This window comes from Giraffa tippelskirchi, chromosome 6 (genome assembly GCF_054371585.1).
Source record: "Giraffa tippelskirchi isolate mGirTip1 chromosome 6, T2T-mGirTip1v1.2.pri, whole genome shotgun sequence".
Classification (NCBI taxonomy): Eukaryota; Metazoa; Chordata; class Mammalia; order Artiodactyla; family Giraffidae; genus Giraffa; species Giraffa tippelskirchi.
In genome coordinates, this window is record NC_137280.1 from 132,118,515 (window position 1) to 132,145,976 (window position 27,462).

Below are 27,462 nucleotides of genomic sequence, written 5' to 3' on the forward strand. Positions count from 1 at the left end.
TGGCCATTTTTGTTCTGCATACATACTGTCATGAATAACCTAAAGATCTAATCATTGGGCGCTAACAAATTGAAAGTACCCTATCATCTCATCAATTTTTTAAGTATTCTCATTGCTTCCTGGGAAGGACAACATCTTTGTTTTCCAAAAGAAGTAGAGTAGTGATTTATTTACTGGTGGCTACAACACCTGTGTCTTACTCTTTAGGTAACACTAAAAATAAGAGGTGTAGCAGTAACGGAATATATCTATCTAGAGAGATCCCCTTTAGGATAATATGTATTGGATACTAGGAATGATTGATACCCCTGCCTTTCTCTTACAGCCAGCAAGAAGCAAAAGAAAAAGCAGCAGCTAAATCCAGAAAAGCTAAGAGAGAAGCTGAAAAGGTAGTTATCCTGGAAGCTTCATACCTCAATGAAACTTTGTAGTTTCTTAGTTTCTGTTTAAAAATAACTCATGGGATCACTGAAGGCCTGTGTGCGAGAACTCAAGGTTCAATTAGTCCAGGGGTTGGTAAAATTTTCTTAAAGAGTCAGACAGTAGATATTTTAGGTTGTGACTATTTGGTCTCTGTCATGACTACTCAACTCTACTACTGTAGCTCTAAAGCAGCCATGGATAATATGCAAACAAATGGGCATTTACTTTGCATAAATAAAAATTTCCAGTAACTTTTTATTTATACAAAAGGGTGGTGGGCCAGGTTTTGCTCACAGGCCATAGTCTGCAAACTTCTAATTTACTCCATTGCCATATTTTTAAATGAAGATTTAAAATCCAGAGAGAGGAAGAACTTACTTACAAAGGTAGTGAGAGTATTAGTATCAGAATCTTTATGTTTTTCCAAATTTCTCACACTTGAATAACGGGAACAACAGAATTCAAACTTGGACTTCATGACACCAAATCTAGCATTACTTATATACAACATGGAGCTTTGGATGAGCACATCTGGTCAAACCAGGAGTGTCCCTTGCTTTATTTCTGGGGAAGCATTTGGGCAAAAAATAGAGCAACAGTCCCAAATAATATTTTCTTGGTTCCAAAAGGACTGACTCCAGGTAGATTTTTCCAGGTTTCTGGTCATTTCCTTGCCCCCATCGAAAACTACTGATGTTAAAAGTAATCTTTATTGAAATATCACTTGGAATTCTGAATGATTTGGTTTGTTTTACAACTGTATTTATTTCCCACAATTGAGAATCTGAATTTTAAAATATTAGCTCATACGCTTTCCTTTTCAACATCAACAGGAGACTAGTCTTTAGTATCATATGATTTCTGATTTCACATTAGCTACTACCAATAAACTATACTTTCATATTTCCTTTGCTAAATATGACTAGTTAGGGAATCTGGCAGTGAACCTTGCAGCAGAACTAGGAAAAGCTCACTCTTGTCTTCACTGAGTTTCGACTTGAACTAAAAGATGCAGAAAAAAATACAAAGTCAATCTTACTTGCCATCAGTAGTTAACTGAAATACATTATCTCACATTATTGTCATAACAATTCAGCACATGTCCTGAATACCTAATATTGGCCATTATTATTTTAACTGTGTGGCATTAATGTTATTTTCGTCTTATAGAAGAGGCAGCTGAGGCACAGAGAGGGCAAGACCCCTCACCCAAAGTCTCTGGGCAACATATTAGAATTCTAACTAACAATATTAAATAGCCGTCAACACATTGGGTTTGTCTGGACGCACCTGGAATATTATGTTCAATTCTTTAGGAAAGGGAAAGAAATCAGAATGAGAAATGGTGCAAATGACTGAAAAATACTGGAACAGAATGACTGAAGTATCTGGGGGTGCTTTGCTATGGGAGAAGGACAAGAGGACTTTCTCCAGAAATTTGAAAGAATCTGTGTGGAAGAAGAAAAATATGCTCAGTTTTTCTGAGGGAAGTAAGATACGTTGACTTTGCTTACTGGTTTGAAGGAACATACTCATCCTATTTGCAATGACATCTTAGAAAAATAAAACCCTACGAATAAGGATCCTATAGGAGTGATCAGAGTTCCTTTCCAAGATCCTCCTAAGTAGCACATGCCTAATTTGTGGGAATGATCTAATAGAAATTCTGGAATGAAGTATCTGGAGGGTAATGAACTCCTTATCACTACAGGTGTTCCAGTGCAAATTACACAACTTATTGGCATGAATGACATAAAGGGAATTACCAGGTGAACTTCCAAGTTCTACCTAAACCTTAATTCTTTAAAATTCTATGCTATATACAGTGTTCTTATTGCGTTATAATATAATAGAGATAGACAATAAAATCTTAATTAAGAACTGTGTCCAATCCTCTGAGAACCCAGTTTATTAAGAGATTTTTGCTTATGTGTGACTGCCAGGCTCAGTCTGGACTTGAGAGCTAAATCTCAAGGAAAAAGAAACAGGAATCTCTTTTTAAGTCCTGTGGTCCTCATAGGAACTGAACAAAACAACTGCCAGAAAGAAACATTCATAGGTCATTTTCATTTTCTTTCCCCAGGAAGCACTTAGTAGGGACTTGGCAGAGTTCTTTTCAAGAAAATACCCAAACTGTTGCCTTTTCTCCTCCTTTTAGGATGCATGCAGTGAATTTCGGCGCCTTCTGCAAAATGGAAATCTTTTCTGCACTCGAGAAAATGACCCTGTGCGTGGCCCAGATGGCAAGACTCATGGCAACAAGTGCGCCATGTGCAAAGCAGTCTTGTGAGTGAGCACATGAAGTCCATGCTGTGGGTGGCAGAGCTGGGAAGATAATATATAGTGTTGGTCCTTTCCTTACATGTATTGTAAAAGCAACAAATGATCATGTGTAAATAATTTTAGGACTCTTTCTTTACAGAGGCTCAGATTCACAATTCTAGAAATAGACAACAGATGACCAAGTTATTACACTACATACCCCATTAGCTCTGGGGCACTGCCTCACAGTGGGTTACACCATCTTTCTTGATAAATTTCTAAGTCCTTTGCTGTCAGGTGGATCCCTTCTCTGGATTACTTTGTAATCCCCATTGGAAAGAACCCACAGATTTTACTATCAATCTAACTTCTCTACCTACATTTTAAAAAAATCACATTTTTAGGAAATTAAAGAGAGCTCTTTACACAAGGCTTGGAAGTACATCTGAAATATTTGTCATTTGACAGTAATTTGCTGAACATTTAGAATGTTTAAGTGCATAATGGTTACATAAAGATGAATGAAATAGTATTACCAGAAATGATATAGTTCAGTAAGGATTAGACATGGGAATAAATTAATATAATACAAAGGAGTAATTGCTAAATGAAAAATGATGCATACAGTGTGTTATGGTATGTTCAGGAAAGGGAGAGAGTTAATAGAAAGTTTTATGGAGGGATCAAACTGGATCTGGTAATTTGGATAATATGTGAATAGTACAGGAAGGAATGAAGATAAAACAGGGAACAGCATAGGTAAAATCTAAAGGAAGGTGTAGTATGTACATAAAAGAGCAAGTCATTTTAGTTAGAACTTATCCACTTCACCAGCTTTGAATGCCAGATCATGGATTTTGAAGTCAATCCTATATATAGCGGCAAGCTGCTAAAATTTCTCAGCTAGGAGAGTAAATGGCATAAATGTGGTTCCGTTTTAGAAGATTCATATGTTAGCAGTAAAAAGAAAAGCAAGGTACCAAAGTTCAGAATGCTGTTGGTGGTAGTAGGGAATTACAGTAATCCAGCAAGCGGTAACTAGAGCACTGAGCTAGAATAGAAGGTGAGTACATCAACATGGGAGACACAGGAAAGTGAAACCAATGTAAACAGCTATGTGAGCTAAAGAAGAGGGAGCAGTTAGGGATGGCTTCAGTGTTTTGTTCTTTCTGAAGGAGAATCCAGGAGGAAGAACACATTTGGTAGAGGAGATAATTATGTTGGGACCTCTTTAATATGAGGTGTTTGAGAGAAATCCCTCTGGAGATTCACAAGATCATTTACAAAATGCTAATTAATTGCTCACCACGTTTTGCCTGTGGTCCCGTAAACGCTGGTTTTCTTCTACTGCAATAAGAGTCTTCCAGGCAAAAGGATTCAACATACTGCATTTTTTCTATTTTCAAAGAAGAGGGCCTGCAATGTAACAGATGTTCAACAAATGCAGGTGAATTCTATAAAAATCTAATTTGGTCAAAGGATGAAAAACTCATAGAAATGCATTCCACTCTCTGTAATCTATTATTCCCTACCTCCCACTTTCTAATTTTCAGCCAGAAAGAAGATGAAGAAAGAAAGAGAAAAGAAGAGGAAGATCAGCGGAATGCTGCGGGCCAAGGTTCCAGTGGCGGTGGAAGAGGGAAAGCTAAGGTGAGAGCTGCCTCTAAGTTCCATAACCAGAGTGGGCTCAACTCAGTGGCACTGGGGCCATGGCAGAGCCTGTGGTCAAAGGCTATGAGTGTACACAGTGCTGAGCTGGAGAGCATCCTCGGGAAGGACAAGGGATTTCCCCCTTATGATTGCAGAGTAATATCCAAGCAATTTTTAGTTTCTTTAGGGGTCACTCTGACTTCTCTGAACTTGAAAATAATTAACATGATGACCTGATCCCAGTCTCCTGACTCCACTTTCTATCATCTAGCTTTGAAGCCAATACGTGATCCTAGGAGAGTAAGTGGCATAAATGTAATGATGTTCCACATCATGTGCTCTTCAGTTCCTTTCATTATGCTCTCTCTCTGACTGGAGCCACTTTTTGGAGGTATATTTGCTATTGTTCCAAGACAGGATAATATGGTGAAAGAGCATAGGTTTTTGAGTCAGATAGTTTGGGGTATGATCCTACCCTTGCCACCTGGACTTGCAAAGCATCAAATAAATCACTTCATCTCACTCAACTCTATAGTTTCTCTTATTTAGCAGTACTCTTATAGGGATACAGTAACTTAGGCAAGTGTTGGCACATTTCATGAGACGTTTTAAATGTCACTATGACAATGTTGCATACAAGCCCACTCCTCAGGCATGTGAACACAATTGCTAAGATCACAGACACCTTGTCTTTAGTCATATGACTTGGTCACAGCCAGCTTATCTCTAGTCGTATGACCTGGGGATGTCAAGACTCTCTCTTTGCCTCCAGATCTGGCATAGGCCCAGAGTTTGCCTTTGAAAAATTTTGCCTTTCTGTTTGTGCATATTTTCTCCTGTAGGAGGTTGAGTTCTTACTCTCAAGTACAGACGTTATATATCTTGTCTATAATTTAGTCAAGCCTGTCTTCTTTGGCATTTTGCATGATTTTATGCTTTCTCCTAGCACTTCTTTCTCTCTTCTATCTACATTAGAGGTCAGTAATTTTTTTTTTTTCTTTTCTGTAAAAGGCAAGATAGCAAATATTTTAGGCATTGCGGGTTACACAGTTTCTGTTACAACTATTCGACTCTGCCACGTCTATGGGAAATCAGCCATAAATAATACTTAAATGAATGAATGAAGGTGTGTTTCAAGTTTTATATATAAAACTTCCTATATAACAACAGACAGCAGGACAGATTAGTGTTATAGCCTATAGTCTGCTGACCCTTGATCTATGTGATTAAATCCCAGCCAGCTTTATAATTTCCTTGTGTAAAACCTTAAAAGCAACATTACCCATGACAGCTGACCTCTTAGAATATGGATGATTCCAGCCCCTCTTCTGTTGACAGCAATCCTAGGTGTAACATGTTGTATAAGAGGGGATAGATGAGAACTTCTGACTCAGATTATTTAACAAACTTAATAAACATACAACAGACCAAGTCATCCAGGGGGCCTGCTCTCTTTTCCCTTTTCAGGACCAATGTGCTGAGTATCGGGAAAAAATGAAAGATGGAAAACTCAGCTGCACTCGCGAGAGTGATCCTGTCCGTGATGCAGATGGCAAATCATACAACAACAAGTGTACCATGTGTAAAGAGATACTGTAAGTACTTTTCTCACCCTGCTTGTCTAAAAGATAGCCACATATTCCTCCTGAATTAATGGCTGTTTCTCATTTGCCTGTAGTTTCTTTCATGAAAACTACCCTTTCTGTTAATTCTGAAATATTATCTCCTTCTTTTGCATCCCCTAAGGAACAATGAGCCCAAGCAAGGGCAGCTAACCAGTGGCTGATTCCTACTCTATTTTGTATCATAATTCTGTGAACTATAAGCCACTGGAGATTTTTGATCAGATCTGTGACTGTAAATTGAATTCCACCAGACTGAATCATTACAGGTAGTCTCTTTTTCCTAGTATTTTGTTAAGGTTCCATGACTTTATATTTGTTTGAATCTTCAGGTTACATTGACTACCACTTCCCTATTTTTATTTTTAATTGAAGGATAATTGCTTTACAGTATTGTATAGGTTTCTACCAAACATCAACATCAATCAGCCATAGGTTTACCCATGTCCTCTTTCATTTGAACATTCCTCCCATCTCCCTCCCCATCCCACCCCTCTAGGTTGTTTGAAAGAAATGAAACTCAAACTGAGCCCCAGTTTGAGTTCCCTGAGTCATATAGCAACCTATTTCTTATATATATGAAAAGGGAGCTCCCTAAAATACATACACACATAAATTCATGTTATATATATTCATACACATTTAAGCATAAAGCCAAATGAAACTTTGAAAGAGATATACATGTACCAGAGTTCTGTACTGCTTGGATGTTGGATCAGAATCACCTGGGTTATTAAAAGTCAGATTACTGAATCTCAATGTAGATCCTGTCAGTAAAACTATTGGGATTGACAGTGAATCTGATTTTTAAAATCTCACAGGTGATTCTTAACGTACATGGAAACTTAGGAACCACTAGCATAAATATTTTATCAGAAAGGTAAAAGATTAAATAAAATCCCCCAAAACCATAATCCTAAGGTACTTCCTATATCACCTGTCTTCTATCTTGGGATCCAATGATAACCTAGATAAATTGAAATATTAGTGCTAGTCACTCAGTCATGTCCAACTCTTTGTGACCCCATGGACTATACAGCCTACCAGGCTCCTCTGCTCATGGAATTCTTCAGGCAAGAATACTGGAATAGATTTGCCATTTCCTTCTCCAGGAGATCTTGCCAACCCAGGGATCACACTTGGGTCTCCTGCACTGCAGGCAGATTCTTTACCATCTGAGCCACCAGGGAAGCTTAGACTGACCTACAAATCGAGGAACAAGAATGGTAGTAAGGAATTAAAACTACAACTTATGACAAAAAGGTGAAAGAACTGAGGAATCTGGACTTGGAGATCTGAAGCTTGCTTTTAAATATCTGAAGGATTAATATCAGGAGGAGATAATGGATTTAGCAGGCTTGTTCCATGCTTTCCTGAGGATGTGAAGTAAGGATGAAAGCTACAGGGATTCAGGACGGGGAACACATGTAAACCCATGGCTGATTCATATCAATGTATGGCAAAAACCACTACAATATTGTAAAGTAATTAGCCTCCAACTAACATAAATAAATTAATACAAAAAAAAAGAGAAAGCTACCGGGAGATTAATTTGGACATATATAAAGGAGACTTTGAGATTAACTGAGTTGATCTAGCTAGAATATCTATCTTGTAATGGGGAGCTTCTTAATACCCAAGGTGACTGTCCATCTCTGAGAGGTGCAGAGAGATTCTCCATGAAGAAGGTGGATTAGGATACATAAACTCTTAGGCCTCTTCCAAACTTGGATATGTGTTAACAACATGACTACTGAACTGTTTTCTTTTTTAGGCAAAGAGAAGCAGAGGGAAAAAACAAGCAATCTGGCTACAGATCAAATGGGACTGATTCAGCATCAGGAAAGGTGAATCAGTGACTAGGTTTTGGCAAGAAGGGTCTTTCTGTAAGTCATTACTTGACTATTAAAAATGTGGAAAGAGCATGCCAGTGTTGCCAGTCAAGATCTTGTGCTTAGAAGCTCAGAAGTCATCATGAATGTGATTATCACTGATAACTTGTTCAGTGTGGAAATTTAACACCAAATGGACATCTTCCAGCCTAACACTTTATAAAACACTTTTATAAAGAGTAGTTTATTTAATTATCTCAATAGTCTGGTCAACTAAGATTTTCCCAATCTCATTTTATAGATGGGGAAAATGAGGTTTGGCTGCTATAACAAATTATTACCAACAGTAGCTTAAAACAACCCTGATTCAGCATCATACATTTCTGGAGTTCAGAAGTTCTAAACGGGTCTTACTGTGTTAAAGCCAAGGTGTCAGAGAAAGGCTGCTTTCCTTGGTGAAGGTTCTGGGGAAGAGCTTTTTCTCTGCCTTTTTTTTGACTTCTGGAGTGCCCGCATTCCTTGGCTTGTGGTCATCTTTAAAATCAGCAGGGACCAGTAGATTTTTTTTTTGTTTAATGTTGTATCATTCTGACTCGGGTTTTCCTGCCTTCCTGTTTCATAAGAATCTTTTTGATTACACTGGGCCCACCCAGATAATCCAGGATAATCTTCCCATTCTAAAGTAACCTGGTTATAAAGCCACCTTACCTTGTTGCGGGGGGCGGGGGGTGCTCTACACTGGACCACAGAGGTGTCCAAGTGATCATTTCTAGGATATGTAGCCTCACATGGCAAGCAGGAATTAAGGTTGAAGATGGAATTCATCTTCAGAAATTACCACTTGGACACCTCTGTGGTCCAGTAAAGAGCCTCCCACAGCAAGATTAGGTGGCTGCCCAACTCCTGAGTCAAAATCTTCAAAATTTTCAAGCTCAGTCAAATACTATGTGAAAATAGCCATTTCCAATATAATTTTTCCTTCTTTTCAGGATGTATGCGATGAGTTTAGAAGTCAAATGAAAAACGGAAAGCTTATTTGTACCCGAGAAAGTGACCCTGTACGGGGTCTAGATGGCAAGACACATGGTAACAAGTGTGCTATGTGTAAGGAAAAGCTGTGAGTATTTTTCAAAAATGAGCTTTTAATTGTTGAGTCTTAAAGTAAATAATCACTCATCCATTCAAGACAACAGTTGTTTTTTTTTTAAAGCATACCTGAGGTGTTTGTTTGTTCATTTTGGTTGAAACGTTTCTTCTCATTTTTCTCTTCAAGGGAAAGGGAAGCAGCTGAAAAAAAAAAGGAAGAGGAGGAATACATGAGAAACACAATCGGAAAGGACAATGAAAAACAGGTAATATACGTTAGACATATCTTGTGCTCCATTGCTGTCACATCTGACTCTTTGCAACCTCAGGGACTGCAGCCCTCCAGGCTCCTCTGTCTATGGGGTTTCCCAGGCAAAAACAGTGGAGTGGGTTGCCACTTTCTTCTCCAGGGGATCTTCCCAACTCAAGAATCAAACCCACATCTCTTGCATCTCCTGTATTGACAGGTGGATTCTTTACCATTAGTGCCACCCGAGCATGCTTATACTTAAATTTGGATGAGTGGTTGCAAGCTTGGTTTATTCAACAAATAAAGAGAATGCATATTATGGAAGGCATACTCTGTCTCAGTTGTTGTGAACATGATGATAAACAAGAAAGACATGACCAGATATTCCAAGAAATAGCATGGAATTTAATCGTCCTAAGAGCAACTCTGATGCAGTTACCACACATTATAGGAACAATGGCAATTGTCAAATTATTGTTACTATCAACTTGATCTCCCCCCTGAAGTTTAAAAACAATTATGCAAATAGATGCCAAATTTACAAACAAGAAAAGGATCAAAAGCTTGGAGCTCCAGATGGTAAATTCTTGACTTGGCACTCTAGTGCCATCTTGTGTTCAATTTGGAGTTTTAAAAATAAGGTTCAATGCTTTACAACACCAGCACATAGACTATGACACAGTGCAACCTCTTCTAATCCATCTATGGACTGAGAAAAGTAAAACAGTGGAATTTCCCCAGGAAAGTTTTCCCATTAAAGAGGCAACTTTTCATTAGTTTTATCCTGACTAAACAAAATGAAACATTAGTAGTAATGGTCATGTTTGAAAAATATATTGGGAATAGCTGTTACCCATATGTTGGTAGATCAATAGCTTTGAGAAAATACTTTATTGTACAACTTCAAATGATCTCTACTGGACATATATTCTAGATTGGTCAATTTCTTTCAAGTTTAAAAATATCTATTTCAGGAATTTCAAACAAGGAAAAAAACTATATGTATGTACAGAAAATACCCAGATATTTTTTGTGCCTGTGGCAAAAAGAAAGCTACAGTCTTACCTACAAATGCAAACTAAAATAAGCTTTACAAAGTACATGTACCATCATATTTAAATCTGCCCACAATCAACGCAGTAGGTGGTGGTGTTCCAATTTTAAAGTTGAGGAAAAAACTCAGAGACGTTAACTACCCACAGATAACCAATAGAAGAGCTAGAGATTTACACCCAAAGAGCAAAGGCTGCAATATACTCACATGGTGCTATCATAAACATAGACGTATGTGGCATTTTAGGTACCTGAAAGAGGAAAAAAAAATTCTAGCAAATTTAAAAATGATGGCTATGAGACAGTTCATATGTTGATCATGTATTCAATTCCAGAGAATAGTTAAAATGCTATTAAACAGATAAAGTAGGTCTGGAGTTGTTCATGGTACCACAATTTAAAGAAAGGTAACTCCAATCTAGGTTATTGGTAGTATTTTTAAAGATAATCTTCCCATATACTGTAGCTCTTTGGGCTTAAAAAAAAGTTTAAGACAAACTTCTATGGATGTTCAAAAATTTCAACAGGGGTCAAACCCTGTGGGCCCAGTTCCATTGCCTTCTTTTTAAGGTTCTTATTTTTCAGTGAGTAAAGAAGGCAGCTAGCTCCATGTTCTTAGAGATGTACCAGAAGTTTTATCTTCTGCCATGTAAAGACAAAGAAGGCAAGGAATCTATAGCCTAGTTATTGACAGGTTTCTGACCTCTGTTCTAACACTGATTTTAATTACTTAATATCTGTGAACTTTTTTTCTCTCATCTGTAAAATGGGGATAATGTGTGCTTATCTTATAGATTTTTTAATGACAACCAAAAGAAATCCATTACCACACACAACAAAATGCTAAGAATATAATACAGATTTGATGAAACAATTTTAAAAAATTTTGTTCTTGAGGAACAAAGCTAAAACTTTAGATGTTTATATGCTGCCTTGCCAAAGGATGTCTTTCAATTCATTCCAGGGCTTTTTAATGTGTGAAGTAATGAGTTAAGGTGGTGTGCAACAGGTTTGGGGTTCAACCCAATGAAACTATATAAAAATGGCACAGGCTGCCTTAGGTGGTAGTGAAATTCCACTGGGGCCGACAAGTATTTGAGAGGGATGCTGTGGAGAGGATTCAGACTTCTTAAGCAGATACTGAACACAGTGCCCGTAAAATGGGTCCTGAGCCTCCAGGATCTAATGCCTGATGATCTGAGGTGGAGCTAGTGTAATAATAAGAGAAATAAAGTGCACAATAGATGTAATGTGCTTGAATCATCCCCAAACCATCCCCTGAGCCCCAGTCCATGGAAAAATTGTCTTCCACAAACTGGTCCCTGGTGCCAAAGAGGTTTGGGAACCGCTGCTTTAAAATACATTTCATCTCTAAAATTTTATTTTCTCTAGATTATTATTTTCCTCCTCAAGAGCTGTGAGTTTACATATAACCAACCATCATATTTTCTGTTTTAAAGATCAGATGATTGTAGAAACATCTCTTTTTTGTTGTTGTTCTTATTGGCAGGATCAGTGTCATGAATTCCGGAACATGGTGAGAGACGGAAAGCTTACTTGCACCAAAGAAAACAACCCTGTTCGAGGCCCATATGGCAAGATGCATGCCAACAAGTGTGCTATGTGTCAGAGCATCTTGTGAGTAGACAGGTTTATGAATCAGTTTGATATGCTGTGTCTGCTTCCCAGAAATCAGTTCCTTTTGATTTAAAGCTTATGGTGTTTGGCATCACACATTAAAAATACATACTAATAGCTCCTCAGTTTAGAAGAAGACAGTAAGTAGGTTTCCAAAGCACTTCCGTGAGAAATTTCTATTTTGAATATTATGAGAAGCATAATCATACCAGGAGCAGCTGGGATAGGAGAACACCCTGTTGTATCATGCCAATATCACTGACCTTCAAAGAGGAAGCGTCTCAGATAAGTGACATGGGACAGACCCGTTCACTCTGCAGACCCTCAGTTCCTCCTGTATATAAAGAGAATAATAACTATACAATAGAGTTTTGGTAGGGATTCAAGGAGATAGTATTTTTAAAATGTTTATAAACTTTAAAGCATAATAGCAATATAAAGAACCACCAATACAGGAGAGTTTTATTGAAATTCAATAAGAAAATAAAAAGGAGAAATGAAGCAACTCTCTACCTGAAGGTCATAAATAATCCTATTAGGAAAAAATGTAATGACCCTTCAAATGTATATCACTCTATATGATAGTATAGAAACTGGGTTTATGAAAGTTGACAGCACTGTCACAAATATATTATGAAAACCCCAACGATCAGAACTTATTTAAAAAGTATCTTATGTATCTTTTAGATACTAGAAAACAGTGTTAGATATTCTAATGTTTAGAATTGGAGAAATATTTGGTTAAACAATTCAATAACAATTCTGGAAAAACTACTCTATTCCTTTCATAAAATTTTTCAGTGAGCGAGAAGCTAACGAAAGAAAAAAGAATGAAGAAGAAAGATCAAGAGCCAAGCCCTCAAATGATGCAAAGGTTATTTTTTAAGATACGAAGATAACTATTTTACTTTTCATCCTCAGATTCTTGTCTTCCCCTTCACTTTTTGGATAATAAAGTTGCTAATCTTCTGCTTCAAAGAAAATTGATTTTGCCAATATTGTCATGTTGGGTTATAATAAGATTTATCTCCTGGCTTTGAAGTTTAATGTTTTTTCTCAATTTTGTAGAGAATTCTCCTGCAGTGTGTATCGATTATTGCTTTGGTCTCTCCTGTTTGGGAGAACTGTGGACTGAAAAATAGTGGGTAAAATTCTTTACCACCTCAACTGCATGCTTATGTCTGACACTTTAAATGTGAAATGAGGCTTCATGTTGCTTGTTGACACTGATTTTAACAATTTATGTAAAATAAACTAGTCTCAAAGTCTCTCTTTTAGCGTCTCTCCTTGATGCCTTTCCCATTTTCTCCAGAGAGTCTTCTGAGCATTAGTGAATCAATAGTGCATGTGCATGATGCTGCCTTTTCTATTTGCTTTTCAAGATCACAAAGAAGACATCTTCAATCAGCCTTTTACCAGTGATAATGCCATTCATAGCTAGACAACTGTGGGATTGTCCTCTGGTCAAGAGTGTATCTCCTGTGAAAAGTAGAGGAAAGGAAAGATGGATGGAAAGGGCGAGCAAGACGAGGAGGTCTTTCAAGTATTGTTTTATGTTTCCCTATATTTCCAGGACCAGTGCAGAGAGATTCGGAATGAAGTGGAGGATGGGAAGTTTAGACAGTCTGGGCATTCCTTGGCCTCCATTGCCAGGATAAGTGCAGTGAGTCTGAGACGAGAGCCAAGAAAGGAATTCCTAAAACCAAGTTTAAGACAGTAACCAAGTCAAAAAGGGAAAAAGCCATGCCCACTTCCCTTTTCTTATTTTCTAGGATGAGTGCAGTAACTTTCGGCAGCATGTGAGGAATGACGAGCTCATGTGCACTAGAGAGAACGACCCTGTGCTTGGTGCTGACGGAAAGTTATACAAAAACAAGTGCTACATGTGCAGAAGTATCTTGTGAGTAATAGGATCCTGCACCCCCTTCAGCTAGTGTGGGGACTGCATTTCTAGAGACTGTTGATTAAATACTCATGTGCTCATGAATCCATGCAGGCTTTAAACCAAGTCTTTAGATGCAACATTTTTAAGTTGACAACACCTGGTACAGGAAAAAGAACACTTGGACTTGAAGACAGGAAATCCAGATGGAAGTTCTAATCATGATATTTACTAGCTATGTCACTTAAAAAAAATGTTTTCCAACCCTCAGTATCATAGTTACAAGAAATTATTCCAAATCTGTTCTACAACTAGATTACACTTAAGAGAGGTCTTAAACAACTACACATACACACACACACAGATTAGTCCTTCAAAATAAGTTAGAGTCTACAAGGCTAAGGAATTTGTGTTTTAGAAAGGGTTTCTAGTTTATTCTGATGAACTATAGTTGGGGACCTATAGACATGATGGATGATGATGGTTCTGAAAAAAACACTATGAACACAACAGTTATGTGTATTGTGTGTGTGTGTGTGTGTGTGTGTGTGTGTGTGTGTGTGTGTGTGTGTGTGTGTGTGTGTGTGTGTGTGTGTGTGTGTGTGTGTGTGTGTGTGTGTGTGTGTGTGTGTGTGTGTGTATTAGCTCCTCATAGTACATTCCTTGAGGAAGGAATTACCAAAACTACCATCTTTTTATGGGACTTCCCTGGTGGCTCAGATGGTAATAACTCCACCTGCAATGCAGGAGACCCAGGTTTCGGGAAGATCCTCTGGAAAAAGGAATACTCTAAACAGCTTGTCCAAGGTCATACATCTGTTAAGCGAAGGAAGTGCCAAGCCAGCTCCCAGCTGTGTACTTTTCTTAACATATCTTCCTGGACATTTTCTCATTCAATGTTCTGTGGTTCCATCATATTTTATTAGAAATGTTTAACTTCCAAATAGAAATTACAGGAGCCAGTCTTTGTGGATGTAAATTTACTTTTGTCTTCTTTTCTAGTGAAAAAGAATCTTTGGAAAGGATAAGACTTGAAGAAAAACCATCCCACTTTAGATCTTCTGAAGAGGAAGACAGCTCAGAATCTTCCATTTCTTCTCTGGTAAGAATTGCTGTTTCTAAAAAGTTACTTATTACCTTAATTCACTTATTCTCTGGGAAGGGGGGCAGTGCTGTTGCCACTTGCCCTCCATAAACCTCATTTCATGTAAAGGCCTAGGAAAGACTGAATCAGTACAGCTTCAAGTCCTTTCAAGGAATCCATGGAGTTCATGCTTACTAAGAGTCTCACGATTACTCACTGGTGCATTAGTCTGTGCTCTTTGAGATTATTAGTCTTGCTCTAAATGAATTTATTTTGAAATTTTAAAAAGTGGGTGTACAATGCATGTAACTTCTGGCACATGCAGTCAAAAAAGTAGTAGGAGTCTCAACCCTGTAATTTCAGCATACCAGAAAGGCTCCTCACCCAACCACTTCCTACTCCCCCTCCAAACCTAGTCCTTTTCCCAATAACCTGGAAGTTGATGCTGAACATATTTATACTTACTATACATTTACAAGAAGTGTAAAATGACATACTTATATTTACATATTTACATTGACCCTATTTGGGATCGCTGTTTTAGAGCTTTGTCAAGGTCAGGAGTAGAAAGAAGGAGATATAAGAGCATGAAGTGTATTCATTCACAAAGGGCAATCTCAAATTGGTCCTTAGAAGGGAGACTTGAGCACCTAGTCTGATGACCCAAAAAAGAAGAAAGAAAGGTATCAAACATGAATTTTATCTAATTATTTTCCCAAATCAAGTATAATAACAGATGAGTTACACTAACAAAATACTTACTAATTACAAATTTCTAGTAAATCAGACTAGGGATACCTAAGCCTGGAGAAGCACTAGCCACAAAATCTGCTCCTTTCCCCCCAGCTTTATTGTGCTGTGTGTGTGTGTGTGCGCTTAATTGCTCAGTTGTGTTCGACTCTTTGTGACCCTTTGGACTGCAGTCTGCCAGGCTCCTCTGTCCATGGGATTTTTCAGGCAAGAACACTAGAGTGGCTTGTCCTTTCCTTCTTCAGGGGATCTTCCCGACCTAGGGATCAAACCCGCATCTCCTGCATTGCAGGGAGATGCTTTACCTGCTGAGCCATTGTGAAACCCTTATTGTATGTGTGTTGACATGCAACATTATGTAAACTTGTGTACAACATACTGATTTGATAGACTTATAGATTGTAAAATGATTACCACTATAGATTGTAAAATGATTACCACTATAGTGGTAGCTAACATCTCCATCACCTCACATAATTACCATTTCTTTTTTGTGGTGAGAATATTTAAGGTCTACTCACCAACTCTGAGTTTATTACACAGTACTATTCCCTATAGTTTTCCAGTTCGTTTCCAAGGCAAACTATTCAATATCACGGTAATCCAAGTCTATGCCCCAACCAGTAATGCTGAAGAAGTTGAACGGTTCTATGAAGACCTACAAGACCTTCTAAAATTAACACCCAAAAAAGATGTCCTTTTCATTATAGGGGACTGGAATGCAAAAGTAGGAAGTCAAGAAACACCTGGATTAACAGGCAAATTTGGCCTTGGAGTACAGAATGAAGCCGGACAAATGCTGATAGAGTTCTGCCAAGAAAAGGCACTGGTCGTAGCAAACACCCTCTTCCAACAACACAAGAGAAGACTGTACACATGGACACCACCAGAAGGTCAACACTGAAATCAGATTAATTATATTCTTTGCAGCCAAAGATGGAGAAGCTCTATACAGTCAGCAAAAACAAGACCAGGAGCTGACTGTGGCTCAGATCATGAACTCCTTATTGCCAAATTCAGACTTAAATTGAAGAAAGTAGGGAAAACCACTAGACCATTCAGGTATGACCTAAATCAAATACCTAACGATTATACAGTGGAAGTGAGAAATAGATTGAAGGGACTAGATCTGATAAACAGAGTGCCTGATGAACTATGGACAGAGGTTCATCACACTGTACAGGAGACAGCGAGCAAGACCATCCCCCAAAAAAAGAAATGCAAAAAAGCAAAATGGCTGTCTGAAGAGCCCTTACAAATAGCTGTGAAAAGAAGAGAAGCAAAAAGCAAAGGAGAAAAGGAAAGATATTCCCATCTGAATGCAGAGTTCCAAAGAATAGCAAGGAGAGATAAGAAAAGTCTTCCTCGGAGATCAGTGCAAAGCAATAGAGGAAAACAAGAGAATGGGAAAGACTAGAGATCTCTTCAAGAAAGCTAGAGATACCAAGGGAACATTTCATGCAAAGATGGGCTCGATAAAGGACAGAAATGGTATGGACCTAACAGAAGCAGAAGATATTAAGAAGAGGTGGCCAAAATACACAGAAGAACTATACAAAAAACATCTTCACGACCCAGATAATCACGATGGTGTGATCACTCACCTAGAGCCAGACATCCTGGAATGTGAAGTCAAGTGCGCCTTAGGAAGCATCACTACAAACAAAGCTAGTGGAGGTGATGGAATGCCAGTTGAGCTATTTCAAATCCTCAAAGGTGATGCTGTGAAAGTGCTGCACTCGATATGCCAGCAAATTTGGAAAACTCAGCAGTGGCCAGAGGACTGGAAAAGGTCAGTTTTCATTCCAACCCCAAAGATAGGCAATGCCAAAAAATGCTCATACTCTGCACAATTGCAGTCATTGCACACGCTAGCAAAGTAATGCTCAAAATTCTCCAAGCCATGCTTCAACAATACATGAACCATGAACTTCCAGATGTTCAAGCTTGATTTAGAAAAGGCAGAGGAACCAGAGATCAAATTGCCAGCGTCTGTTGGGTCATCAAAAAAGCAAGAGAGTTCAAGAAAAACATCTACGTCTGCTTTATTGACTATGCCAAAGCCTTTGACTGTGTGGATCACAAAAACTGTGGAAAATTCTGAAAGAGATGGGAATACCATACCACCTAACCTGCCTCTTGAGAAATCTGTGTGCAGGTCAGTAAGCAACAGTTAGAAATGGACATGGAATAACATACTGGCTCCAAACAGGAAAAGAAGTACGTCAAGGCTGTATGCAGAGTACATCATGAGAAATGCTGGGCTGGAAGAAGCACAAGCTGGGATCAAGATTGCTGGGAGAAATCTCAACAACTTCAGATATGCAGATGACACCACCCTTATGGCAGAAAGTGAAGAAGAACTAAAGAGCCTCTTGATGAAAGTGAAAGAGGAGAGTGAAAAAGTTGGCTTAAAGCTCAACATTCATAAAACTAAGATCATGGCATCTGGTCCCATCACTTCATGGCAAATAGATGGAGAAACAGTGGAAACAGTGGCTGACTTTTTGGGGGGGGGCTCCAAAATCACTGCAGATGGTGACTGTACACATGAAATAAAAAGGCACTTAATCCTTGGAAGGAAACTTATGACCAACCTAGGTAGCATATTAAAAAGCAGAGACAATACTTTGCCAACAAAGGTCTGTCTAGTCAAGGCTATGGTTTTTCCAGTAATCATGTATGGATGTGAGAGTTGGACTATAAAGAAGGCTGAGTGCCGAAGAATTGATGCTTTTGAACTGAGGTGTTGGAGAAGACTCTTGAGAGTCCCTTGGACTGCAAGGAGATCCAACCAGTCCATCCTAAAGGAGATCAGTCCTGGGTATTCATTGGAAGGACTGATGTTGAAGCTGAAACTGCAATACTTTGGCCACCTGATCGAAGAGTTGACTCATTGGAAAAGACCCTGATGCTGGGAAAGATTGAGGGCGAGAAGAGAAGGGGATGATAGAGGATGAGATGGTTGGATGGTATCACTGACTCAATGGACATGAGTTTGAGTAAACTCCGGGAGATGATGATGGACAGGGAGGCCCTGCATGCTGCAGTCCATAGGGTCACAGAGAGTCGGACACGACTGAGTGACTGAACTGAACCGATTCCCTATAATCACCACACCTTATAATTCACACCATATATTAGAGCACCATAAATTGTATCTAAAAATTTATACCCTTTGACAAATGTCTCCTTATTTTCTCCAATCCCCTAGTAGTCACCATTATATTCTCTGTCTCTATGCAATTGGCTTTATTGTACAGTATTTGTCTTTCTTTGTCTGACTTATTTAACTTAGCATAGCGTCCTTAGGGTTCACCCAAGTTGTCGTTAAAGGAAGGATTTTCTTCTTTCTCATGTCTAAATAATATCCTATTGTTTCTATGTGTGTTTGTGTGTGTGTATCTTGGCTATTATAATAAAATCTGTTATTTAACATTTTTTTGCAGTATAATAGTCATAAAGAAAAAGTGTACCTATCATAAGTATACAAGTAAATATTACAAAGTGATCACATTTGTGATATTGACACCTAGGTCACGAAATAATGTTATCACCAGCAGACCAGAAATCCCATCGTGCCTGCTTATTCCTGTGTAACCTGGTTTTGAGCCGGGCTTTCTATTGGAGAAGAGAACAACATTCTTTATTCAGTTTGTCATTTAGCCATAATTTATGCATGCTACAAATAATTATCAAGCACTTGTTATTTTCCAAGCATTACTATGTGTATGATTAAAATGGTGGTGCTGGTGGTTTAGTCGCTAAGTTGTGTCTGACTCTTTTGCAACCCATGGACTGTAGCCTGCCAGGCTCTTCTGTCTATGGGATTTCCCAGGCAAGAATACTAGAGGGGGTAGCCATTTCCTTCTCTAGGGGATCTTCCTGGCTCAAGTATTGAACCTGAGGCTCCTGCACTGGCAGGCGGATTCTTCACCACTGAGCCACCAGAGAAGCCTTATGAGAACAACAGCCATAAACAAAACAGACAAAACTGTCTACACTTAGGGAGTTTATATTGGAAACACATAGATCACAGATGATGTGAGCCAATAGAAAAATGACATAGTAAATGCTGAGATACAATTGTAAGTATTTTGTACAGAAAAGAGCTCCCTGAGAAGGTGCCATTTGCACCTCCTAAGGAGATTAATTCCATACATGTAAGTGAGGGAAGAACATTCCAGGAAGCGGGACAGCAAAGCCTTGAGACAGCAAAGCCTTGAGACAGAGTTTACGGTACAGCAAGAAGCCCAGTACAGCTGACACAGAGTGACCTCAGTGAGAGTTATACAGGAATATATCATTAAAATAACAGGAGGCCCTGTTATGTAAGGTTGTGTAGATAATTTTAAGGATGTTGTCTATTAGTCTGAATGAAGGTTTGGAAAAGAGGAGTAACATGATTTATGTTTTAAAAGGATACTGTGCCTGCTATATTGAAAATACACTGCAAGAAGGCAAGAGCAAAAGCTGGACAGCTAGTTAGTCACGGCAGTAACCAGAGAGGCTGGCTTATGGTGGTAGTAGTGGAGGTCATAAGAGGTAGCTGAATCCTAGGTCTATTTTGAAAGTGGAGAATTTGTTCAGAGTTGATGTACTATGTAAGAAAAGAGAGGCATAATTCTGCTTGTTGCTTCTTTATCACCCTTTATTTTGGTAGTTTTCAACCTTGGAGTGGCAGATACCTTAAAAATATTAAGGATATACTTGGTTCAGTCCTACCTTTGCCAGCGACTTACAGAAGGTACTTGTTTAAACTCTCCCTGAATATCTCTATTGATATGGAACTAACCTCAATCTAAAGCAGTCCCTTTAGATGTTTGAATTATTTTAGAACACAAATTAGCAAATACTTCTTTACACCTCTGAAATGATTATCAATAGATATACTACTATTAAATGCTCTATTCAGTGTCTGTTTCAGAAATTAGTTTTCAAGGAGTTTAAGTTGTCAAATTTATTGACATACAGTTATTCATAACATTTTCACACTATCCTTTTAGTATCTATATATTAGGCACCACTTTTCAACATTGGTAATGTGTGTTTCTTGACTTTTGTCAATTTTGCAAATAGTTTATCAATTTATTAATCTTTTCAAACAACCATTTGGCCTTCTGTTTTCTGTTTCATAAATTTTTTCATTTTCTTCTATTTTCTTTGAGCTTATTTTGCCTATTATTTGCTAGCTTCTTGAGATGGAGGTTTAGATTGAAACTGGAGCCCATTATACAGAGTGAAGTAAGCCAGAAAGAAAAACAAAAATAGATTGATTTTAAGATTTTTTCTATTTACATATCTACCTAAAATTTTCCTTCAAATCACTGCCTTAACTACTATTTTTTATTTTCATTATCATTCTGTTCAAAACATTTCTATATTCCATTATGATTAGAGTCATGATTTATTCAGAAGTGTACTGCATAACTTCTAAATACCTAGGAGTTTCGTAGCTATCATATATATTACTATTATTATTTCACTGTGATCCTAAAACTTGCATTTTATGACTTCAGTTTTCAAATTTATCAATACTGGCTTAATGGCCCAGAATGTGGTCTATTTGGGCAACAATTTCATGTCTACTTAAGAAGAATGTGTAGTCTGCAGTTGTTGGATATAGAGATCTACAAACATCATTGAGGTCAAGCTGATTATATTGTTTTTCAAATATATATTTTGATATTTGTATCTGTGGTATTAATTACAAAAAGAAGTATGTTAAACATAAAGTTTGATAAATTTGCCTTTTTCTCCTTTAATTTTTGCCTCATTATCTTAAGACTATACTGTACGTACATAAATGTTTGAGATTGTTAATTATGGAATCTATTATTTTATAATTAGAAATCCTCTTCTTTCCTTTATCTCTGCCATTATTCTTGTCCTAAATTCCACTTTGTGTGATATTAAATATAGATATATCACCTTTTGAGTGATGAGTGTTTGCACATATCTATTTTCCATCCTTTTAAATGTTCACCCTATTAGTTGAAATATAAAGATATAAAGTATACTTCTTTTAAAAATTATAAGTTGAGTCATTTTGTTTCTCCAGACTAGGAGTCTCTGTTCTTTATCTGGAGTAGTTAGTCCTACTAATACTTAATGTAATTATTGACACCACTGAATTTGTCTTCCATAATCCTATTTTTAAAATTTCTGTTTTTTCCTTTTTCCTGCTTCTTTTAAGATTAATAAATTTATTATCATCATCATCATGAAACTCACACTTCCAAAAAACTACTAAGAACAAATATGTTCCTTTTTCTACATGAAAAATTTATGTATTTTTTACCTTAGGAAACTAACAACTATCATATACTGAGCACTTTGTATGTGCCAAACACTGTATTATGTATGCATATAAGAGCATTATCTGATTTGATTCCCTAAAACAACAAAATGAGGCAAGAGCTATTATTATTCATGTTTTTCAGATGAGAAGCTAAGGCTCAAAGAAGTCAGGTAAATCACTCCTTTAGTTAGTGGCAGAGCTGGAACTCAAAAATCCATGTGATTACCTAGCATTTATTTTGAGTCTTTCCTTTCTAGATTATATATAATCAATGTCTTCATTTAAAAGGACCAAAAAAAAAAAGGTTTTATTTTCTGCATGGGAGTTTTCTCCCTATGGGCATACCTCAGTTTATCTGTGCCTTGGTGGCTTGGATGGTAAAGAATCTGCCTGCAATGCGGGAAATCTGGAAACCTGGGTTCTACCCCTGGGTTGGGAAGATCCTCTGGAGGAGGGCATGGCAACCCACTCCACTATTCTTGCCTGGAGAATCCTCATGGACAGAAGAGCCTGGTGGGCTACAGTCCAGGAGGTCACAAAGAGTCAGACATGACTGAGCGACCAAGCACAGCACTATCTTGTAGGATTTCTGCTTTTTAATTGCTTTGTTCTTCCTTGTATCTTGGTTTGGCTACTTCCTTAGTAAAAAAGAAGCTAAACCCAAGAGGTTACCTAACAGGGATGTGAAATGAATATATGAGTTTGTATAACCTATGTTACAGTTCCTTTACTAACTATTCAGTCACAAATGATTGAGGAAATCAAGAGGTTTTCACCAAGTCCATATCTCTTAAGTGCCATTGAACAAATCTACTTTATGTTTTGTTTGTTCAGAATTCTGAGATGTGCAAACACTACCGAATATTACCCAGGATGGGTTACCTTTGTCCAAAGAATTTACAGCCTGTCTGTGGTGATGACGGCCAGACATACAACAATCCCTGCATGCTCTGCCATGAAAATCTGTAAGTATACAAGTCCTCCAAGTCCATCTTCTAGTGTAGAGGTTCTTGACGACAGTGTTGACCCACAGTGGAGTACTGATATGAATGCAAGGTGCTGCAACTCATCGTAGAAGTTTAAAATCCAGATATTGTGGATGATCTTGTTCATTCATAAAATAGAGAATATCTATGGGTATCCCTTTAATAAAATTGTTTGTATACTTTACTGAGTGGAAGAGAAAGGAAAAAGTGGTGGGGTTACAACATAATTAGAGAAAATATCTCTAAGCCCATGTTCACTCATGGGAGTGTGAACATCATCTATGCTTTGTGTAAAGAGAAAAAAGTTGAGAATCATTGCTGTACAGAGTCAGCCCAGGCTCTAATCTCTAACAACCTTATGACTAGCTTCTAGTCACAGATTTCCCTCCATTCTCCACCTGTTTCCAGCCTTCATTTCACCAGCTTTAAATAAGGGCATGGTGGCAAATCTTGCCTTTTCTACCACATCTCACCTCAGGAACATGCAGTCCCTGTATGTTCATCCTGTCCTTCTTAGAACACTATAAACAAGGCTCAAAATATGAAGATGGGCCTGATATCAAAAGTAGACTAAAATTTGAATATGAGTGCTTTATGTGTTATAAGTAAGACACTTTAATGCTCTCAGTTTCACTGAATCCTCACTACTTACTACAGAGTGGTATTATTTTCATTGTACAGAAGGTTAATCTGAGGCTCAGAGAGTCCAGGTAATCTGTTTAAAATGACAACGTTTTGGAAGTAGAATGGACTGGATTGTAACCTTGTTGATTTGGGTTCAAATACACTTTTCTTTTCTGTCTGCTACACTACTGTTATATCAAAAGTAAACAAAAGAGGATCAAAGATTCCCTTGATAATATGGAGAAAGTTACCTCTTTCTACAAAAGAAAAAATGATGAAACATTAAAAATCTGTATGCATAATATCTGTGGGCACATAAATCTCTTGAAGTCCATCCATGGATATTACACAGTTTTAATAACTAAGGAATCTTAATTCTTAAATGTCTTAAACATTTAAGGAATAAGTAAAATCATTCATGAATCTGTTACTATATGTGTCTTATTCCCTCCCAGAAATCCTTCAATTTCTCTTTACTGTAAATGCCAGGCCCTAAATTGTCCAACCAATGCTTGGTTGTGTTTTGTTTTGTTTTCATTATAACCGTAAGTTTTCTCAGCTTTGAAACTCCCTGTTCTGTTTTAGAATACGCCAAACGAATACATACATACGCAGTAAAGGAAGGTGTGAGGAGAAGAGTATCAAAGAAACAACATCTCTTGGCGTGAGTACTCTGGCGTTCAGAATCACAGTCTTAACCAGGTGGTTCAGCTGCTGTTCTCTTATATTAAGTGATGAATGTTTCTCTGGCCAGGGAAATGATAGTAGGTCAGGTAACCCCAGAATTATCTTCATTGTGAAGATAATTACTGAAATGTGTGGGAATAAAAATATAGTAGTTAACATTTCTAAATGTTTATAGTTTACTGGGATTAATAACAGACTGTTTATGAGCAATATACATAATGTCACCAAGACTTCTTTAGAGTAGCTTTTATTTTCTGTGATCTATAATACAGAGGCCAAGAGAGGTCAGACAGGGATAGCAGCAGACTTAAACTTTCTATCCTTGTACTTTGCATTAAACTGTTCCCCAACATGAAAAATTGACCTTTTCATTTAAGTCTCTAAGGATGTTTCTGGAATCAAGATTGCTGGGAGAAATATCACTAACCTCAGATATGCAGATGACTCCACCCTTATGGCAGAAAGCCAAGAGGAACTGAAGAGCCTCTTGATGAAATTGAAAGAGTAAAGTGAAAAAGCTGGTTTGAAACTCAACATTCAGAAAATTAAGATCATGGCATCTGGTCCCATCACTTCATGGCAAATAGATGGGGAAACAATGGAAACAGTGACAAACTTCATTTTCTTGGGCTCCAAAATCACTGCAGATGGTGACTGCAGTCATGAAATTAAAAGGCGCTTGCTCCTTGGAAGAAAAGCTATGACCAACCTAGACAGCATATTAAAAAGCAGAGACATTATTTTGTCAACAAAGGTCCATCTAGTCAAAGCTATGGCTTTTCCAGTAGTCATGTATAGATGTCAGAGTTGGACCATAAAGAAAACTGATCACTGAAGAATTGATACTTTCAAACTGTGGTGTTGGAGAAGATGCTTGAGAGTCCCTTGGACTGCAAGGAGATTCAATCAGTCCATCCTAAAGGAAATCAGTCCTGAATATTCATTGGAAGGACTGATGCTGAAGCTGAATGAAACTCCAATACTTTGGCCACCTGATGTGAAGAACTGACTCATTTGAAAAGACCCTGATGCTGGGAAGATTGAAGGCAGAAGGAGAAGAGGATATCAGAGGATGAGATGTTTGGATGGCACCACCGACTCGATGGAAATGAGTTTGAGTAAGCTCCGGGAGTTGGTGATGGACAGGGAAGCCTGGCGTGCTGTAGTCCATGGGGTCACCAAGAGTTGGACATGACTAAGTGACTGAACTGAAGGATGTTTTGACACACCTTACAGTAATCTCACCTTATTCGAGGTTTTGTTTTCCGTGGTTTTAGTTACCCAAAGTTCACAAATACTAAATGGGAAACTCCAAAAATAAATAATTCATAAGTTTTAAATCATTTGCTGTTCTGAATAGCTTGATGAAATCCTGCACCGTCCTGCTCCATCTCACCCAGGAGGTAAATCATCCTTTGTCTAGCACATCCCATCTCCTAGTCACTTAGTAGTTATCTAGGTTATCAGATCAACTCTTGTGATATCACCTTCTTTTGTTCCAGTGACCCTTGTTTTGCTAAATAATGCCCCTTAGAGTGCAAGGGTAGTGACACCGGCAATTTGTATATGCTAACGAGAAGCCAAAAAGTTCCTTTATGTGCAAAGTGGAAGTTCTCAACTTAATAAGGAAAGGAAAAAATCATGTGCTGAGGTTGCTCAGGTCTTTTGTAAAAATGAATCTTCTATCCATGAAATTGTGAAGAAAGGGAAAGAAATTTATTTTAGTTTTGCTGCTCCATCTCAAATGGCAAAAGTTAAAGACACATTATGTGATAAGTGCTTAGTTAAGATGGAAAAGGCATTATATTTGTTGGATGGAAGACATGAACAGCAAATGAGTTCTGACTGGTGACAAGGTGTTTGGCCAAAAAGCATTAAGACTATAATAAGACTTCAGCAAGGAATCCCCTGAAATTAGCCAAGCCATTTACTATAAGTAAAGTATGGTTACACAGATTTAGGAATAGGTCTGGACTGAAAAATATAAAAATGAGTGGAGTGGATGCATCTGCTATGAAGAAGCTGCTGCCATATTGCTAGCAGAGTTGAAAGGTTGATTAAAGAGAAAGACTATCATTCAAAGCACATCTTCAATTACAATGAGACCAGGTTCCTCTGAAAGAAGTTATGCAATAGAACCCACATTTGCAGAAGCACAAAGGAGGCACCAAGTCATAAAAGCAGGGAAGGACAGATTAACTCTGCTACTACACCGTAATGCCACAGAAGATTAAGCCAGGCAAAGTGTGAAGAGCAAATAACCCACCTGCTCTGAAGAACAAACATTAACTGCCCATGTTCTGGTAACAAAATCGGAAAGCGTGGGGGACAGTCATCTTATTTATGGAATAGTACCACCAGTGCTCCCAAAAGTGAAAAAATACTTGGAAGAGGAAAGGCTGGAATTTAAAGTACTACTAATAAAAGACAATGCACGTGGACATCCTGAATCTATCTGCTATGAAAATAAAAACATTGAGGTTGTATTTTTGCCTCTAAATACAATCTCATTGTTTCAGCCCCTTGATCAGAGCATTGTTCAATTTGTCAAAGTCACATAAACCTGCCTGGTGTTTAATTACATTTGATCAGCAATTGATGCAGACCCTCATTTGGACAGAAAACACTGCTGGAAATCATTCACTATTGCTGACCCAGTAACATTCCTCAAAGCTACAATGGATAAATTACAACCAGAAAGTGTAAATGCTTGCTGGAAAAATGAATGAAGTTGTGAATGATTTTAAAAGCTTCCTGGGGACTGATGGAGAAGTTAGGAAATTCATTCACAGGACAAGACAAGTTGATGGAGAAGGATATTCTGATGTGTTTGATGAAGTAGAAGAACATATTGAAGGCCATCGACAAGTATCCAAGAATGAGAAACTAGAAGAACTTACTGAGTCATCAACAGAGGGAGAGGAAGACAAAGAAACTGAAGCAGAACCAGCAAAGTAAACAGTAGCAAAATTTGCTAGTGTTTCAAGCTGCACAGATATTAAAGCAAAATAATGGAGTATAATCCTTGAATGGAAGCCAGCATTAAAGTCACCCATATGTCACCAAAGGATTGCAACTTTTGCAGCAACACTTTGAGTTAGCAAGAGCAACAACTTCTAACTACAATATCCTTTCAAAAGTTTTCCTCAAAAAAACCTTTTGCTATCAAAGATTCCTAACCATGGATATCAGCTCCTGACATCCAGCCATGCACACCATCACAGTTTGATGATACAGGATAACTTGAAGCAGATGATCCTCTGGCTGATGCATTCAGAAAGTCAATGATAGCCTAATGCTATGTCACAAAACCTCCCTCATTCACATCATCT

General features: G+C 37.9%; 2 protein-coding genes across 7 annotated transcripts in view; one reads left to right on the forward strand and one right to left on the reverse strand.

The window, feature by feature from the left end:
- The window catches only part of SPINK5 (serine peptidase inhibitor Kazal type 5), a 345,077-nt gene that overhangs the window by 314,804 nt on the left and 2,811 nt on the right, over positions 1–27,462 (forward strand). Inside the window, exons 27-40 of one of the 2 annotated variants that reach the window (XM_081495652.1) lie at positions 326–389; positions 2,582–2,709; positions 4,239–4,335; positions 5,803–5,930; positions 7,732–7,804; positions 8,779–8,906; positions 9,063–9,141; positions 11,689–11,816; positions 12,618–12,690; positions 13,390–13,479; positions 13,589–13,716; positions 14,701–14,800; positions 22,668–22,798; positions 24,029–24,107. In XM_081495652.1, the coding sequence (XP_081351778.1) occupies positions 326–389; positions 2,582–2,709; positions 4,239–4,335; positions 5,803–5,930; positions 7,732–7,804; positions 8,779–8,906; positions 9,063–9,141; positions 11,689–11,816; positions 12,618–12,690; positions 13,390–13,479; positions 13,589–13,716; positions 14,701–14,800; positions 22,668–22,798; positions 24,029–24,107 (1,426 nt within the window). Of the gene's footprint in view, positions 1–325; positions 390–2,581; positions 2,710–4,238; positions 4,336–5,802; positions 5,931–7,731; positions 7,805–8,778; positions 8,907–9,062; positions 9,142–11,688; positions 11,817–12,617; positions 12,691–13,198; positions 13,351–13,389; positions 13,480–13,588; positions 13,717–14,700; positions 14,801–22,667; positions 22,799–24,028; positions 24,108–27,462 lie in introns of both variants that reach the window. The other variant, XR_014055486.1, reaches the window with a different exon arrangement.
- The window catches only part of LOC145508636 (uncharacterized), a 331,084-nt gene that overhangs the window by 97,458 nt on the left and 206,164 nt on the right, over positions 1–27,462 (reverse strand). Inside the window, exons 4-10 of one of the 5 annotated variants that reach the window (XM_081495654.1) lie at positions 12,080–12,150; positions 10,387–10,429; positions 9,005–9,076; positions 7,002–7,160; positions 5,632–5,678; positions 3,992–4,101; positions 1,169–1,425 (exon numbers count right to left, since the gene is read on the reverse strand). In XM_081495654.1, the coding sequence (XP_081351780.1) occupies positions 1,406–1,425; positions 3,992–4,101; positions 5,632–5,678; positions 7,002–7,160; positions 9,005–9,049 (381 nt within the window). In that variant the 5' untranslated portion in view covers positions 9,050–9,076; positions 10,387–10,429; positions 12,080–12,150 and the 3' untranslated portion in view covers positions 1,169–1,405. Of the gene's footprint in view, positions 1–1,168; positions 1,426–3,991; positions 4,102–5,617; positions 5,679–7,001; positions 7,161–9,004; positions 9,077–10,386; positions 10,430–12,079; positions 12,151–27,462 lie in introns of those variants that run through there. The other 4 variants (XR_014055488.1, XM_081495653.1, XR_014055489.1 and 1 more) reach the window with 4 other exon arrangements.